Consider the following 14,645-nt stretch of genomic DNA (forward strand, 5'->3'; position numbering starts at 1 on the left):
GTTGGTATTTTGATCGAGATTACATTGAATATATAGATCACTTTTGGTAATATGTTGACCCTTTTAAAAACATTTTTCCTTAGCCATCTACTTTGATCTTTGTTATCAGAAAAGATTTAAGAACAGCAAACAAATCACAGGCTTTGAAATTAGTGGATCTAAGTAGGATTGAGCTTTGACTACTGTTTCATGACTGACTGACTTGAGCAAGTAATTTGACCTTTCAGAAGCTCAGTTTTTTAATCATTAAAATGGGATATAATATCCACTACACAAGATTCCTATAAGAAATTCATCCAGAACCAGTATCTGCCATATTGTAGGTATTTTCCCAGTTGTTAGGTTTCTACTGTGGTATTTGTTAATTTTCTCCTGTCTTCCCTCTTGTTCTTCAAGAAAACTTGTCTTGTCTTGAAAGAAAGGAAGAAAGAAAGAAAGGAAGGAAGGAAGAAAGGAAGGAAGGAAGGAAGGAAGAAGTTTATGAATACATAACTTAGAAGTAGTAGTGAAAAGATAATAGATAAATAAAAGTATGGGAGTAGAAAACAAGACTTCCTATATGATCAAAGAAAAGCTCCCTGCACAGAGGCCAAAGCCAGTCTCATATTTAATGGTAAAAAGAAAAAAGTATTTAAAGCAATCAGTGGCAATCTCATCAAACTAAGCTTTCTTGAAGCTTGATAAAGTGGAGTTCATTTTGGGATGACTGCAACAGGAGGCAAAAAATTCCCTAGCTTTATTCTATCAGTTTCTGAGAATACTGTATCTTTTTAAGGTTCTTTTCTCTTTGTTTCAGTGGAAAATTTATGCTGCTAAAGTAGAGAAGCTATGAGCAAAGGGGTAGTACATTTATTTTGATACCGAAAAGTGCTTCTATTTATAAAATATAATATTTATATATCAGACCTCTATTGGAAAGGTAAGGAGGTTGGACACAAAAAGGATTCCTTTCTTTTTTTTTTTCCTCCTCTCTTTGAAGCATTATAGACCAACCAATGTGTGGAATTGGGACAAGAGGATGAACCAAAGAATGCATACAAATTTAAAAATATTTTTCTTTGACTTTCTATATTATAGAAGATTTAAATCACCTTTCTTAACAGAATATTGATAGCAAATATATACTTCGTTTCCATTATCTACCAGTAAAAATAGAGGAAAGAATAGAAGGACAAATAGTAAAAGAAGGGAAGGGAAGAGAAAGAATCAATCAATGGGAAATTATTTAATCCTCTTTATTTGGAATGTTTCAGAATGAATTACCTAATTTCACTTCCTACTAAATTTTTAACTATTTAACCCCAGTCACTCATCTTTAAATGGCACAACTGTAATAACTTAGAATCAGAAGTTCCTTTAACTTCATAAAGCCTGGTTGAGAGCTATAGAAAAAAAGAAACATGCTATGCTAGGCTTAGTACTACACAATTTTCCAGGATGATATAATCTGATAGGATAAATAAAATATTTCTTGTATTATTCATTATATTTTCACTGATTATAAGCCTTTCATTTTTGCTTTGTTGTGTGTGTGTTTTTTTTTTTTTTTTTTTTTTTTTTTTTGCGCACAGATATATAAACGATCCATGGAAAATCTTTTGCCCACTCCTGCAAAATCTCATTATACTTTCAACTTGCGTGATTTTTCACGTGTCATCCGGGGCTGTTTACTCATTCAAAGAGATGCTGTAGAGAGCAAGCACACTATGATCCGCCTGTTTGTGCATGAGGTTCTCAGAGTGTTTTATGATCGCCTCGTTAATGATGATGATAGAAACTGGTTGTTCAAATTAATCAAAATTGTTATAAAGGACAATTTTAAAGAATCATTTGATGGTGTTTTTTTACATTTGAGGAAAGAGAATGCACCAGTGAGTATATTTAGTGATTAAAAAATATTTCAAGTTAAAGCAATACATTTGCATGAATTGTATTAATCAATTAATTTATTTTTAAAAAATATTGCTTTTTTGCAGCACTTGAACCCAGGGGCAACTCCACCAGTGAGCTACATCTCCTACCCTTTTTAAAAATTTTATTTATTTATATTTTATTTTGGCACTCCAGATTCAACCCAGGGGTGCTTAACCACTAAGTCACATTCCCAACCCCTTTTTTATATTTCTATTTTGAGACAGGCTCTCATTGAGTTGTTTAGGGCCTTATTAAGTTGCTTAGGGCCTCATTAAGTTGCTGAGGCTAGCTTTGAACTCGTAATCTTCCTGCTTCAGGCTCCTGAGCTGCTGGGATTACAGGTGTGCACCACCATACCTGGACTTTATTTTTTATTTTTAAACAGAATCTCACTAAATTTCCAAGGCTGGCTTTAGAGTTTCGATCTTCCTGCCTTAGCCTACCAAGTCACTGTTGTGTGCCACCATACCCACCCAGCAAAATGTTGCTTTCTAATGATCATATTCTTGCAGCTTTTCTTATGAATAGGTGTTTATTTTGAGGAAGTTAATCTTCAGAGAAATGAATATAACAGAAGTTATTTAAAGGATAAAACCTTGTATGATAGTAGTTAAATGGTATAATAAAATATGTAACATAGTACCATCCCTTAGTAAATAATAATTGGGAGTCACCCAAGATGATCCTCCAGACTAGAAAAAAAACTTATTATTTACTAGGAATATAGTTTTAGGCATTAATTTTACAAGTATATGATTCCCTACTTAATGTTTAAAACAATTATTGAATTTATAATCATTCCATAACATACATAAAACTAAGTTTTGTGTCATTTCCTTAAATATATTTTAGAAAAAATTTTAAGTTTTGTAATCTGTTCATTTCCATTCTATAGGTGACTGAAGAAGACTTAAGAAATCTCATGTTTGGTGATTATATGAATCCCGACCTTGAAGGAGATGATAGAGTTTATATTGAAATTTCAAATATTCGCCATTTTAGTGACATTGTAGACCAATGCTTAGATGAGTATAATCAAACTCACAAAACGAGAATGAATCTTGTTGTGTTTAGGTACCTACATTTGATATTAATGCTTAAATTGGTATTTGTAAAATTTATTTTGAAATATTTAAAATGTTCAAAAAGATATAAAGAAAAATATATTAAATACACATTATACATATATAATATGAGAAATTTATTTGAAGTCCCCTGTTGTAGTCTACCCTTCTTCACTGTGTCTCCCATCATAACCTATAGTAATAGTAACTCATGTGTTTCTTTGGACTTTCACTACACCTGTATATTTTCTTACACATATATGCAAAGTCTAATTTTGCATATTTTTAAAATAAATTTACTTGTACATATATACAGTATAATATAATTGTTATAAACATGAAATAAAATGGTAAGTATATTTACCTATTGTGATATATAATTAGTGTGAGTTTTTTTCTTAGATATGTTTTGGAACATTTGTCAAGAATATGTCGAAATTTAAAGCAGTCTGGTGGAAATGCTTTGCTTGTTGGGCTTGGAGGAAGTGGTCGTCAGTCTTTAACTCGTCTGGCTACATCCATGGCAAAAATGCAGATTTTCCAACCAGAAATTTCTAAGAGCTATAGTATGAATGAGTGGAGAGATGATTTAAAGGTAAAATTATGAAGAAATCTAGCATCTAAAATTATAATAATGTGTACTTTTACCCATATAGAAAGAAATATCCTGTGTAGATGTATACTGAATACACGGATGATGATAATACTGTCCATTGATCACCTACTACGTGTGCTGAACACTGTCCTGAGCATTTTATCATATGATCTTATTTTATAGGCACAACAGTATGAGCACACTGAAACAGAAGGAAGTGATGCACAGTAGAGCATGACTTTCTGATTCAAGTCTTATTCACTATACTATTACAACTGTTGCTGCTGATTCTATCTTTACTCTAGTTCTGGGAGGATTTATTTTAGATAAATATGTGACTTCCAGTAGACAACATGAGCAGTATGGGCTAGGGGTTTAGCTCAGTGGCAGAGTACATTGCTAACGTGTATGACGGTTTGGGTTCAATTTCTAGCTCTTCAAAAAAAAAAAAACTTCATAATTGTTAGACCACGATGCAAGAAAAGACCACTGACTCCAATTAAAATCAAATTTAAGCAAGGTTATTCTTTCAACCTGCTAGGCTGCCTTTCCCAACAAAATCGTGGGAGCCAAGGACAGCCCTGCAGCTTTCTTGCAGCCCAGCTTTATAGCCCAAAAAGTTACACAAAGGGGGGGGGCGTTACAGATAACAAAACTCTGATGAACATAACACAAATGTTAGTTTACATTTTTGCTAGCCCCGACATTAGAATTTATGAAAGTCATTAGAGCCTCAGAGAGGGTCGTTATCTAGCCAGGGAAGGCCAGGATTTATGAGGTGTCACTAAGGTTTAGGAAAGGGTTGTTATTTGGTCAGGGAAAACCAGACATGGGTGAGTTCAAGGCATGGGCAGCTTTACAACATCAACTTATGGCCAGGCTATACAGACATCCTAATATTTTTACAGAAAACAGAAATGAATCCTTCATAACTTGTGACAATCTACAGAGAGAATTAGGCTAGGTATGTCAATAATGATGATGATAATGATGTATTAGTAATTTCTTTAGAGCTGTGTTGCTGTCCTAGCAACCAAGAGAATAGTGCAGTGCATATTTAGAGCTTTATCCTTAATTTACATAGGGATCTACAGTCTTCTATAGAGACTTCAGTACAGAGATGACCCAAAAATGGCCAAAAAAGAAAATAGAGAGAGAAGGAGAAGGAGAAAGGAGATGTTGTGGACTTCTTTCACTTTCATTGGACCATACCCATTATATAGTTTTTTAATATTGTTAGTTGTTAATGGACCTTTATTTTATTCATTTATTTATAAATGGGCTGAGAATCAAATCCAGTGCCTCACATATGCTAGGCAAGCACTCTACCCCTGAGCCACAACCCCATTAAATCTTTACATATTAAAAATTAACATAGAGAGGGCTGGGGTTGTGACTCCGCAGTAGAGTGCTCGCCTAGCACATTTGGGGCTCTGGATTTGATCCTTAGCACCACATAAAAATGAATGCTTGGAATAAAGGTATTGTGTCCAACTACAACTAAAAAAATAAATTTTTAAAGAACATTAGCATAGAGAATTACTTTTTCTTGGCTAGTAGCAGGTAGAAATGGTAGAACTGAAGGAGATATCAAAGAGTTCCACATAGACGTGAAAGGAAAAAGGATATATTTATATCATTTCCTCTTATTTTTCATACTTTAAAGGAAAAACTTTTATATGTTCACTGCCTAATAAACTAATAGACTTAGAAAGCATAATACTTACATATTGATTCCTTCAAAGTAGCAAAAACATTGAACCTTGAAGTCAGATATACTCAATTTTAACTTCTGCTTTGCATGATTTGTTAGCTGTGTTGTCTTTGCATATTTTAATTTTTCAAATAAATTTAATTGTTCATATATATAGTATAATATGATTTTTATAAACATGAGATAAAATGGTAAGTATATTTATATGTATATTGTGATATATAATAAGTTTGGGGTTTTTTTGGTAGATATGTTTTGGAATATTTGTCAAGAATATGTCAAAATCTGTGTTGTAATGGAGTTTCTATGAACTTATCCATTTATTCTGGGTTACTCAGTTTGTTGGTACTCAGCTGTTTATAGAATTCTCCGGTAATCTTTTTTATTTTGTGGCATTGGTTATAGTGACCTCTTTATTTCTGGGTATGTATTTTCCTTTTTTTTTAATTAGTTGTTTTTACATGACAGGATTTATTTTGACATACATACATGGGATGCAACCCATTACAATTTTGTTCCCATTCTTGTGGTTGAACTTGATGTGCAGTTACACTAGTCTTGTGTTCATATATGAGCATAGGAAAGTGATGTCTGGTGCATTCTATTGTCTTTCCTATTACCACCTCTCTCCAGTCTCTTCCCTTCATTCCCCTTTATCTAATTCAATGAATTTCTATATTTCCCCATCTTACCCTCCCTTATTATGGGTTAGCATCCACATATCAGAGAGAACATTCAACCTTTGGTTTTTGGGGACTGGCTTATTTCACTTATCATGATAGTCTCCAGTTCCATCAATTTACTGGCAAATGTCATAATTTCATTCTTCTTTATAGCTGAGTAGTATTTCATATATATACCAAAGTTTCTATATCCATTCTTCTGTTGAAGGGCATCTAGGTTGGATCCCTAGATTTGCTATTGTGAATTCAGGTGTTATAAACTTTCTCTGCTTCCCAGTCACCATTTAATCTGCTTCCCTCTCCCACACTTTTCCACCATGATGTCCTGCCTCACCTTGAGCCCTGAGGAATAGAGTCAGCTGTCCATGGACTTAGACCTCTGAAACCATGAGCCCCCAAATAAACCTTTGCTTCTCTATAGTTGTGCTGGTTGGATCTTTTAATCACAGCAGTGAAAATTCTGACTAACTAGGAATCAATCTAACAAAAGAAGTGGAAGACTGACCTCTACAGTGAAAACAAGAAAGTAATTGAAGAAGACCTTAGAAAAGATACGACCTCCTATGTTCTTGGATAGGCAGAATTAATATTGTCAAAATGGGGCTGGGGTTGTGGCTCAGCGGTAGAGTACTTGCCTAGCATATGTGAGGCCCTGAGTTCAATCCTTAGCACCACATAAAATAAATAAATAAAGGTATTTGTCCAGCTACAAATAAAAAATAAATATTTAAAAAGTCAAAATGGCCATACAACTAAAAATGCTATACAGATTTAATGCAATTTCCATTAAAATTTCAGTGATGTTCTTCATAGAAATAGAAAAAAGCACTCATAAAAGAGGCCAGAATAGCCAAAGCAATCCTTTGTGAGAAAAGTAATGCAGGAGGCATCACAATACCAGACTTTAAATTATACCACATAATCACAGTGTTGGCACAAAAATAGAATTGAAGACCAGTGGAACAGAAGACTAAGAGACATACCCACATAAATACAGGTGTCCCATACTAAACAAAGGCGCCAAAAACATTCATTGGAGAAAAGATAGCCTCTTCAATAAATGGTGCTGGGAAAACTAGAAATCCATATGTGCTAGATTGAAATTGAAACCCTGTATCTCACCCTGCACAAAACTCAAAGTGGATCAAGGACCTTGGTGTTAGACCAGAAACCCTGTGCATACTAGAAGAAAAAGTAGGCCCAACTCTCAATCATATCAGCTCAGGAACAGACTTCATCAATAAAACTCCTAAAGCACAAGAAGTAAAATCAAGAATGAATAAATGGGATGGCATCAAATAAAAAGCTTCTTCACAGCAAAGGAAACAATCAAGAACATGAACAGAGAGCATACAGAATGGGAGAAAATCTTTCCCACCTGCATCTCAGATAAAGTATTAATCTTCAGGATATAAAAAGAACTGTATTTTCCTTTTAGTAACCATTATTATTATATGAAACAACTTAAAGTTCTAACAGTCTATTTAAAACTGATAAATTCAACTGCATAGAAAAATTTTACTCAGATCCACACTTTTCCACTTTGTTATTGATGTCACAGAGTATATCTTCATAAATTGTGTGCCCATTAACATACATTTATAAGTTTTTATGTTTTTATGCTTTTTTCCTTTTGGAATTAAAACTAGATTTGTGCACCAAAATTACAGTAATGAGGATTCTCTGTTTACTGTTACTGGAAAATTGATACTTTTGTATGGCTTTAGGTTGCTGTCTAGGTCCTTTAACTTCAACTTGAAGGACTCCCTTTAGTATTTGTTTGGGGCAGATCTAGTGGCAATGAACTTATTTATTTGGAAAGGCCTTAATTTCTCCTTCATTTCTGAAGGACAAGTTTACCAGATATAGTATTGGTTGACACATTTCTTCTTGTAGCACTTGGAATATATCACCCCACTTCCTTCTACTATATAGGTTTCTGCTAAAAAATTCACTGATAATCTTGGGGAAACTCTTTTATACATGATAAGTTGCAGGTTCTTACTGCTTTCAATACCTTCTCTTTGTCTTTGACTTTTGAAAGTCTGATTATAATGTTTCTCAGTGTAGTCCCTTTTAACTTATCCTAATTAGTATTCATTGAGTTTCTTGACTTTGTATGTCCCTTTCTTTCCTCAGATTTTGAAAGTCTGGGGCCATTATTTCTTCACATTAACTCTCTGCCCCTTTCTCTCCCTGTGTCCTTCTGGGGTTCCCATAATATATATGGTGGTCCACCTGATAACTTGTTTTCAAGTTAGCTGACTCTTTATTCTGTCTGATCAGTTTAATGTTGAACCTCCCCCTAAGGAATTTTTCAGTTTAGTTATTGTGCATTTTCAGATCCATAATTTTTATTTGATTAGATTTTTTAGTTTGTATTTCTTTGTGGATATTATCATTTTGTTTATCTGGTTTAGTTTAGTTGACAGTATTCCTTTTTAGTTCATTGAAGTAGTTATTTTAAATTCTGTATTAGGTATTTTATAGATCTGTATTTCCTTAGGGTTGGTTTCTGAAGTTTATTTTATTTCTTTGCAGGCCACGTGTCCCTGTGTCTTTGCATCCTTTGGATCTTCTATTGATATTTGGGCATTTGAAAACACAAGCTACTTCTCCCAGTCTTTATGACTGACTATAGGCCAGGGAAGACCTTTACCAACCAACCTGGATCTCTAGCCTAAGACCTTTCAGACTTTTTCTTAGAATGTATCTTTTTGGGGGTTGTGTGTGTTTGTATGTAGACACACATGTGCTTTTTAAATTTTCTTTTTTAGTTTTTAATTTTTTAATTAGTTATATATGACAGTAGAATGTATTTATGCACTTTGATATATCATACATAGATAGGATATAATTATTTGTACATGATGTAGAATCATATTGGTCATGTAGTCATATGTATACATAAAGTAATAATGTCTGTTTCACTCTACTATTCTTCCTATCCCCACATTACCTCCCTTCCACTCCCTTTACTTCCCTCTACCTAATCTAAGATAACTCTATTCTTCTCTAGTGCCCCCAACACTTATTGTGAGCTAGCATCCACATATTAGAGAAAACATTCAATCTTTGGTTTTGAGGGATTGGCTTATTTCACTTAGCATAATATTCTCCAGCTCCATCCATTTACTGGCAAATACCATAATTTCATTCTTCTTTATAGCTGAGTAATATTCCACTGACTTTATATACCACATTTTCTTTATCCATTCATCTATTGAAGGACACCTATGTTGGTTACATAGTTTAACTATTGTGAATTGAGCTGCTATAAACATTGATGTGGTTGCATCACTGTAGCATGCTGATTTTAAGTCCTTTGGTTATAGACCAAGGAGTGGGATAACTGGGTCAAATGGTGAATCCGTCCCAAGTTTTCTGAAGAATCTCCATATTGCTTTCTATAGTGGTTGCACCAGTTTTTAGTCCAACCAGCAATGTGTGTGTGCCTTTTTCCCCAACATCCTTGCCAACATTTATTGTTGCCTGTATGCTTAATGATTGCCATTCTGACAGGAGTGAGATGAAATCTTAGTGTAGTTTTGATTTGCATTTATCTACTTGCTAGAGATGTTGAATACTTTTTCCATATATTTGTTCATCAATTGTATTTCTTCTTCTATGAAGTGTCTGTTCAGTTTCTTAGCCCATTTATTGATTGGGTTAATTGGTTTTTGGTGTTAAGTTTTTTGAGTTCTTTATATATCCTAGAGATTAATGCTTTATTGGAGGTGCATATGTTAAAGATTTTTTCCCATTCTGTAGGCTCTCTCCTCACATTTTTCCTTTGCTGAGAAGAAGCTTTTAAATTTGAATCCATCTTATTTATTGATTTTTTATTTTACTTCTTGCACTTTAGGAGTCTTGTTATGGAAGTCAGATCCTAGGCCTACATGGTGAAGATTTGCGCCTACTTATTCTTCTGTTAGGTGCAGTGTCTCTGTTCTAGTGCCTAAGTCTTTGATCCTCTGTAAGTTGATTTTTGTGCAAGGTGAGAGATAGAGGTTTAATTTCATTTTTCCAGCACTGTTTGTTGAATAGGCTGTCTTTTCTCCAGTGAGTGTTTTTAGCACCTTTGTCATATTAATATGAGATAACTGTATTTGTGTGGGTTTATCTCTACGTCTACTATTCTGTGCCATTGGTCTACATGTCTATTTTGGTGCTAGTACCATGCATGTGTTTTTATTCTAGTGTATGGAAGAGTTTTTTGACTGTCTTAATTTTCTATTCTCAGGCCCTTTTGTTTTTTGTTTTATACCTTTGATTTTGATCTCTTGCTCCCCTTGCTGCTATCATCCACTAAGGCACATACCTATTTTCTATGGTGTGGTAAGACTGGGAGAATAATTCCCAAATCCTGCCTCCATATTTCACTTGAGTTCAGTATTCTGATTTGTCCTAGGGCTGTCTCACCTGTCTTGGAATTCTGATAGGAATAACACCATAGGTAGGATATCAGCTTGGAGAGACTCCTAAGAGGATCTGAAGCTTCCTAGCCTGTTCTCTTGATGCTGCCACTTGCTATATTTTTCATTTGTAAAATTTGAATAATACAGTCTGTTCTATAGATTATCGTGGTTAAATTGTACAAAGTATTCTTGTGATATGCCTGGCATATAATTACTACTTTGAAAATGTTAATCCTCTTTTTATTGGGAGATAGTTTCACACATGTTTGAATACTAATTTTACATATAGTGATGATCATGGCAATAAGTTAAAACTAATTATGTTGTATTTTCTATTTGTTTAGATATATTAATAAGTATAAAACTGATATGATTAGATATAATGCTTCTTTAAAAACTACTAGCTACTCTGGTTTTGATGATAGAAAATTATTTCCAGGAACAAATCAGCCTACATATTAGAAAATAGCTTTACTAGGAAAAGACAGTTTTATACAATTAGAAAATATTGAATTCTTGGGGGAGCGGGTACTAGGGATTGAACTCAGGGGCACTCAACCACCGAGCCACATCCCTAGCTCTATTTTGTATTTTATTTAGAGATAGGGTCTTACTAAGTTGCTACATACATAATTAACAAACTGCTCAGAAGTTCCTGAAGTTTTAACAGTCTATTCTAACAAGACTATACAATCAGTTCCAGCACACTACTGAGTCCATATCTTTTTATCAGTTGGAAATTTTGATTGCAATTGATAACCAAACAAAAATAGTTCATAGTAGTTTAAGCTAAAGAAGAAGTTAATAACTTACAAGATTCAAGTGTCTATAGGTAGATTGACTTTTGATATGGCTGAATTTAGGGCCTCCAATTATGTCTTCAGTAATTATTCTTTTCTACTACAGCTCTTATTCTTTTGTCTTCCTTCTCCAGCAGGCTTAATCCATGAGGCAAGTACAATTGGCTTCATGAATTATTGGCCTTTGTATCCTCCATCTCAAAACAATAATTCTTTTTGTTTCAACTCCATCTCAGGCCCCGAAGCAACACTATGACAGGGTTCTGCTTAAATAATGTGCCTTTTTCTGAATCAATGTCTGTGCCTAGGGGATTGGGGAAACTGACTAGTTTGGATAACCCATCTAGGGAATGAGAGAAATGGAGACTTGATTGATAGCCCCACCAGAATTAGGGAGACTTATTGTCCTTAAAAGTGTTGTCAAAAGAAGGAGAAAGGGAGGGAAAGAAATCCAACATAAATCTATCACATTCTACTAATAAGGGCATTTTACTTTTAAGGGTCTGTTGAAAAATGTGGGCATGAGAGGCCAGAAGACAGTCTTTCTAATTACAGACACTCAGATTAAAGAGGAAGCTTTTCTAGAAGATATTGACAGCATGCTCAATACTGGAGAAATACCTAACATCTTTGCTGCAGATGAAAAACAAGAAGTAATGGAGGTAAAAACTTTTGGGGAAGTGCTGCTCTTACAATAGCAGTTTTCTCATCTTGAAACCTTTCCTCTGTTATTCAGCATAAATATAGTTTGCTCAATTAAAAATTTAAAGTAAATTGAACAACAGCAGATGAGGTAGAGAGGGAAGATGGGAGGGGAGGGGAGGGGGAATAGTAGGGGATAGGAAAGGTAGCAGAATAAAACAGTCACTAATATGCCATTATGTAAAAATGTGAATGTGTAACCGATGTGATTCTGCAATTTGTATTTGGGGTAAAAATGGGAGTTCATAACCCACTTGAGTCAAATGTATGAAAGATGATATGTCATGAGCTTTGTAATGTTTTGAACAACCAATAAAAAAAAGGAAAAAAATTTAAAGTATATTAATTTAATACATCATTTTGGTGAATTTTGAATGCATCTATCATGGTTACAAGGTAGAATTTTTATAATTCTTATCTTCATAATAATGGAAGTTTGTTTTACCTGTTTGTTATTATTTTAGCATGTGTTATAAATGATTAGAGAGTTTAAAATCGTCTCTTAAATTGATAAAAGTAAACATGATTTTAATGCTATTCTTTTAGCTTTATGGCTTAACTCTGGTTAGTAAAAGTTTTTGAAGACTTAAACTACTTATCTTATAGTTCTGCTATATCTGAAAGTCAGGTTTATGATCTAATTGATGAAAAATACACTTACGAAGCATCTACTACTGTCAGATGTCACATACTTTGATCCCAATCTTTCCCACTAAGATCTCTGCTAGTGATTTTTCCCTTCCTCATTAGTATAACTGCTCTTATCTACAGAATTTATCACTCAAGCTTGGATGTTTCATTCTCAGCCTCTAGTAATAGTACCTGGAGTGGAATGAACTCACCCTTCTTTGTAATAGGAGCACAGCTAATAGTTCCTTGTGCATAGAGTTGTTGAAGTCTGAGACTCAAAGAAAATGAAACATTTATATAGTGTTAGGCACTTAGAAAGCCTTAGCAGTTATGGCTTGCTTATGTTGAAGAAGAAGAAAATAACAGGGAAAATTTCAAGTTATTTGCCTTTACCTGGGCGATATCAGGAATGTGGAGAAGGTTGCCGATGAAGGGTAATTCTCACAGGAGAAATTCACCCTTCTTATTTACACTCAAAGGGTTGTTACCTTGGAAGAGTGGGATTTCCTAAGCTTTGCCAAGCTCCCCTGGTTACTTTAATAGTTTTGTCTTTTCCTTCTATCAGTTCAATACTAAACCTTTCCATTCCTTCACTCTTTCTCATATATTCGCATTTAAAATATATATATATATATATATAAAATATTTGTTTTGTATTTTTGTTTCTTTTGTTAACTAGGCTGGATTCAAACTCTAGTGCTCAAGTGTACCTCCTTCCTGAACATCTCAAGTAGCTGCAACTACCAGTACACACTACCATGCATGGCTTGTATCTGTGTGTTTTTTCTAATTTAACACAAAATTCCTCCATTCTTTGTGTGCACCACCACCCCCCAATTATGGACAAGCATCCACTTACCCAAGAAAATATTTGGCTTTTAGTTTCTTGGGATTGGCTTAACTTCACTTAGCATGATATTCTCCAACTCCATCCATTTACCTGCAAATGCCATAATTTTATTCTTTTTTAATGCAGAGTAATATTACGTTGTGTATATATACTACAGTTTCTTTATCCATGCATCTATTGAAGAGCATCTAGGTTGGTTCCACAGTTTAGCTATTGTGAATTGAGCTGCTATAAACATGAATATGGCTGCATCACTGTAGTATTCTGATTTGGTATTGACCTTTGGGTATTGATGGAGGAGTGGGATATCTTGGTCGAATGGTAGTTCCATTCTAAGTTTTCCAAGGAATCTCCATACTGCTTTCCATAGTGATTGCACCAATTTTCCATCCCACCAGAAATGGCATATACCTTATTTTTTAAAGTTTCATTGCAGAAGACAGTATTCTGCAATGACTGAGAATGCAGTTTTTTAGTGATTGCAATTACTATCTCATTTATTCTTGCTTTTATTTCTTTCCTCGGTTCCTCTTCCCTCTTTTTTTAATCATGTTCTTGTTCTTAAGACTTCTTTTCTGTGCCAAAATCAGTAAAATTATACTCTGAGGGGACGTTGTCCTTTCAAACAGGCCATCTAAGGCAGCTAATTATGCATTGCATTGGGTTCTCTACTGAGAAAAATTCTGTGACTTGAACTAAATATTTTTAAATGTGGATTTTTTTTAAAAAACTAATATTTAATATTGCTTCTCCTGCATGGCAAAACTGCCTACTCTGCTATTTAAAAAACTTCAATGACTTTATTTTCTACTGCCGCTTTTTTCATGTGCAGCCAGAATGAAAATGCTTAAATTAACTGTGTTGTACAAATGGTACCCAACACAAAACTTTTTTTAAATTAGTTAAGACTTTTGTTTAAAGTTTTAAGTTTGCATTTTGACTTTTTTTAAAGGATGTATGTTGTGTGTTTAACCTTTATTAACTAACGTTAAAAATTGTGATGTGTGCGAAGATATTACGTATGCATGTTCATGTTTAAAGGATGGCTGTTGATGATAAAATAAAAATCAGCTTTCATTTTTCTAAAAAAAAAATAAAGTTTCATGAAATTCCAATATATGGATGTTTGATGTTTTTAACTAGTTTCTTATTGACTCTTCTTTTTTTTTTTTTATCGGCAGACACAACATCTTTGTTTTTTTTTTTTTATTGACTCTTCTTGTTTCTGTTGGTTTTCTTTTCCTCTTACAATGTTGAATTATAGTTCTTAATCTA

The 14,645-nt window shown here is 33.8% G+C and overlaps 1 protein-coding gene across 1 annotated transcript in view; it reads left to right on the top strand.

The window, feature by feature from the left end:
- Dnah12 (dynein axonemal heavy chain 12) overlaps nt 1-14,645 on the top strand; it is a 260,099-nt gene that overhangs the window by 141,864 nt on the left and 103,590 nt on the right. Inside the window, exons 43-46 of the mRNA XM_040289787.2 lie at nt 1,572-1,871; nt 2,810-2,988; nt 3,381-3,573; nt 11,689-11,850. Of these exons, the coding sequence (XP_040145721.1) occupies nt 1,572-1,871; nt 2,810-2,988; nt 3,381-3,573; nt 11,689-11,850 (834 nt within the window). The remainder of the gene's footprint in view (nt 1-1,571; nt 1,872-2,809; nt 2,989-3,380; nt 3,574-11,688; nt 11,851-14,645) is intronic.

Source organism: Ictidomys tridecemlineatus, chromosome 2 (assembly GCF_052094955.1).
Source record: "Ictidomys tridecemlineatus isolate mIctTri1 chromosome 2, mIctTri1.hap1, whole genome shotgun sequence".
Taxonomy (NCBI): Eukaryota; Metazoa; Chordata; class Mammalia; order Rodentia; family Sciuridae; genus Ictidomys; species Ictidomys tridecemlineatus.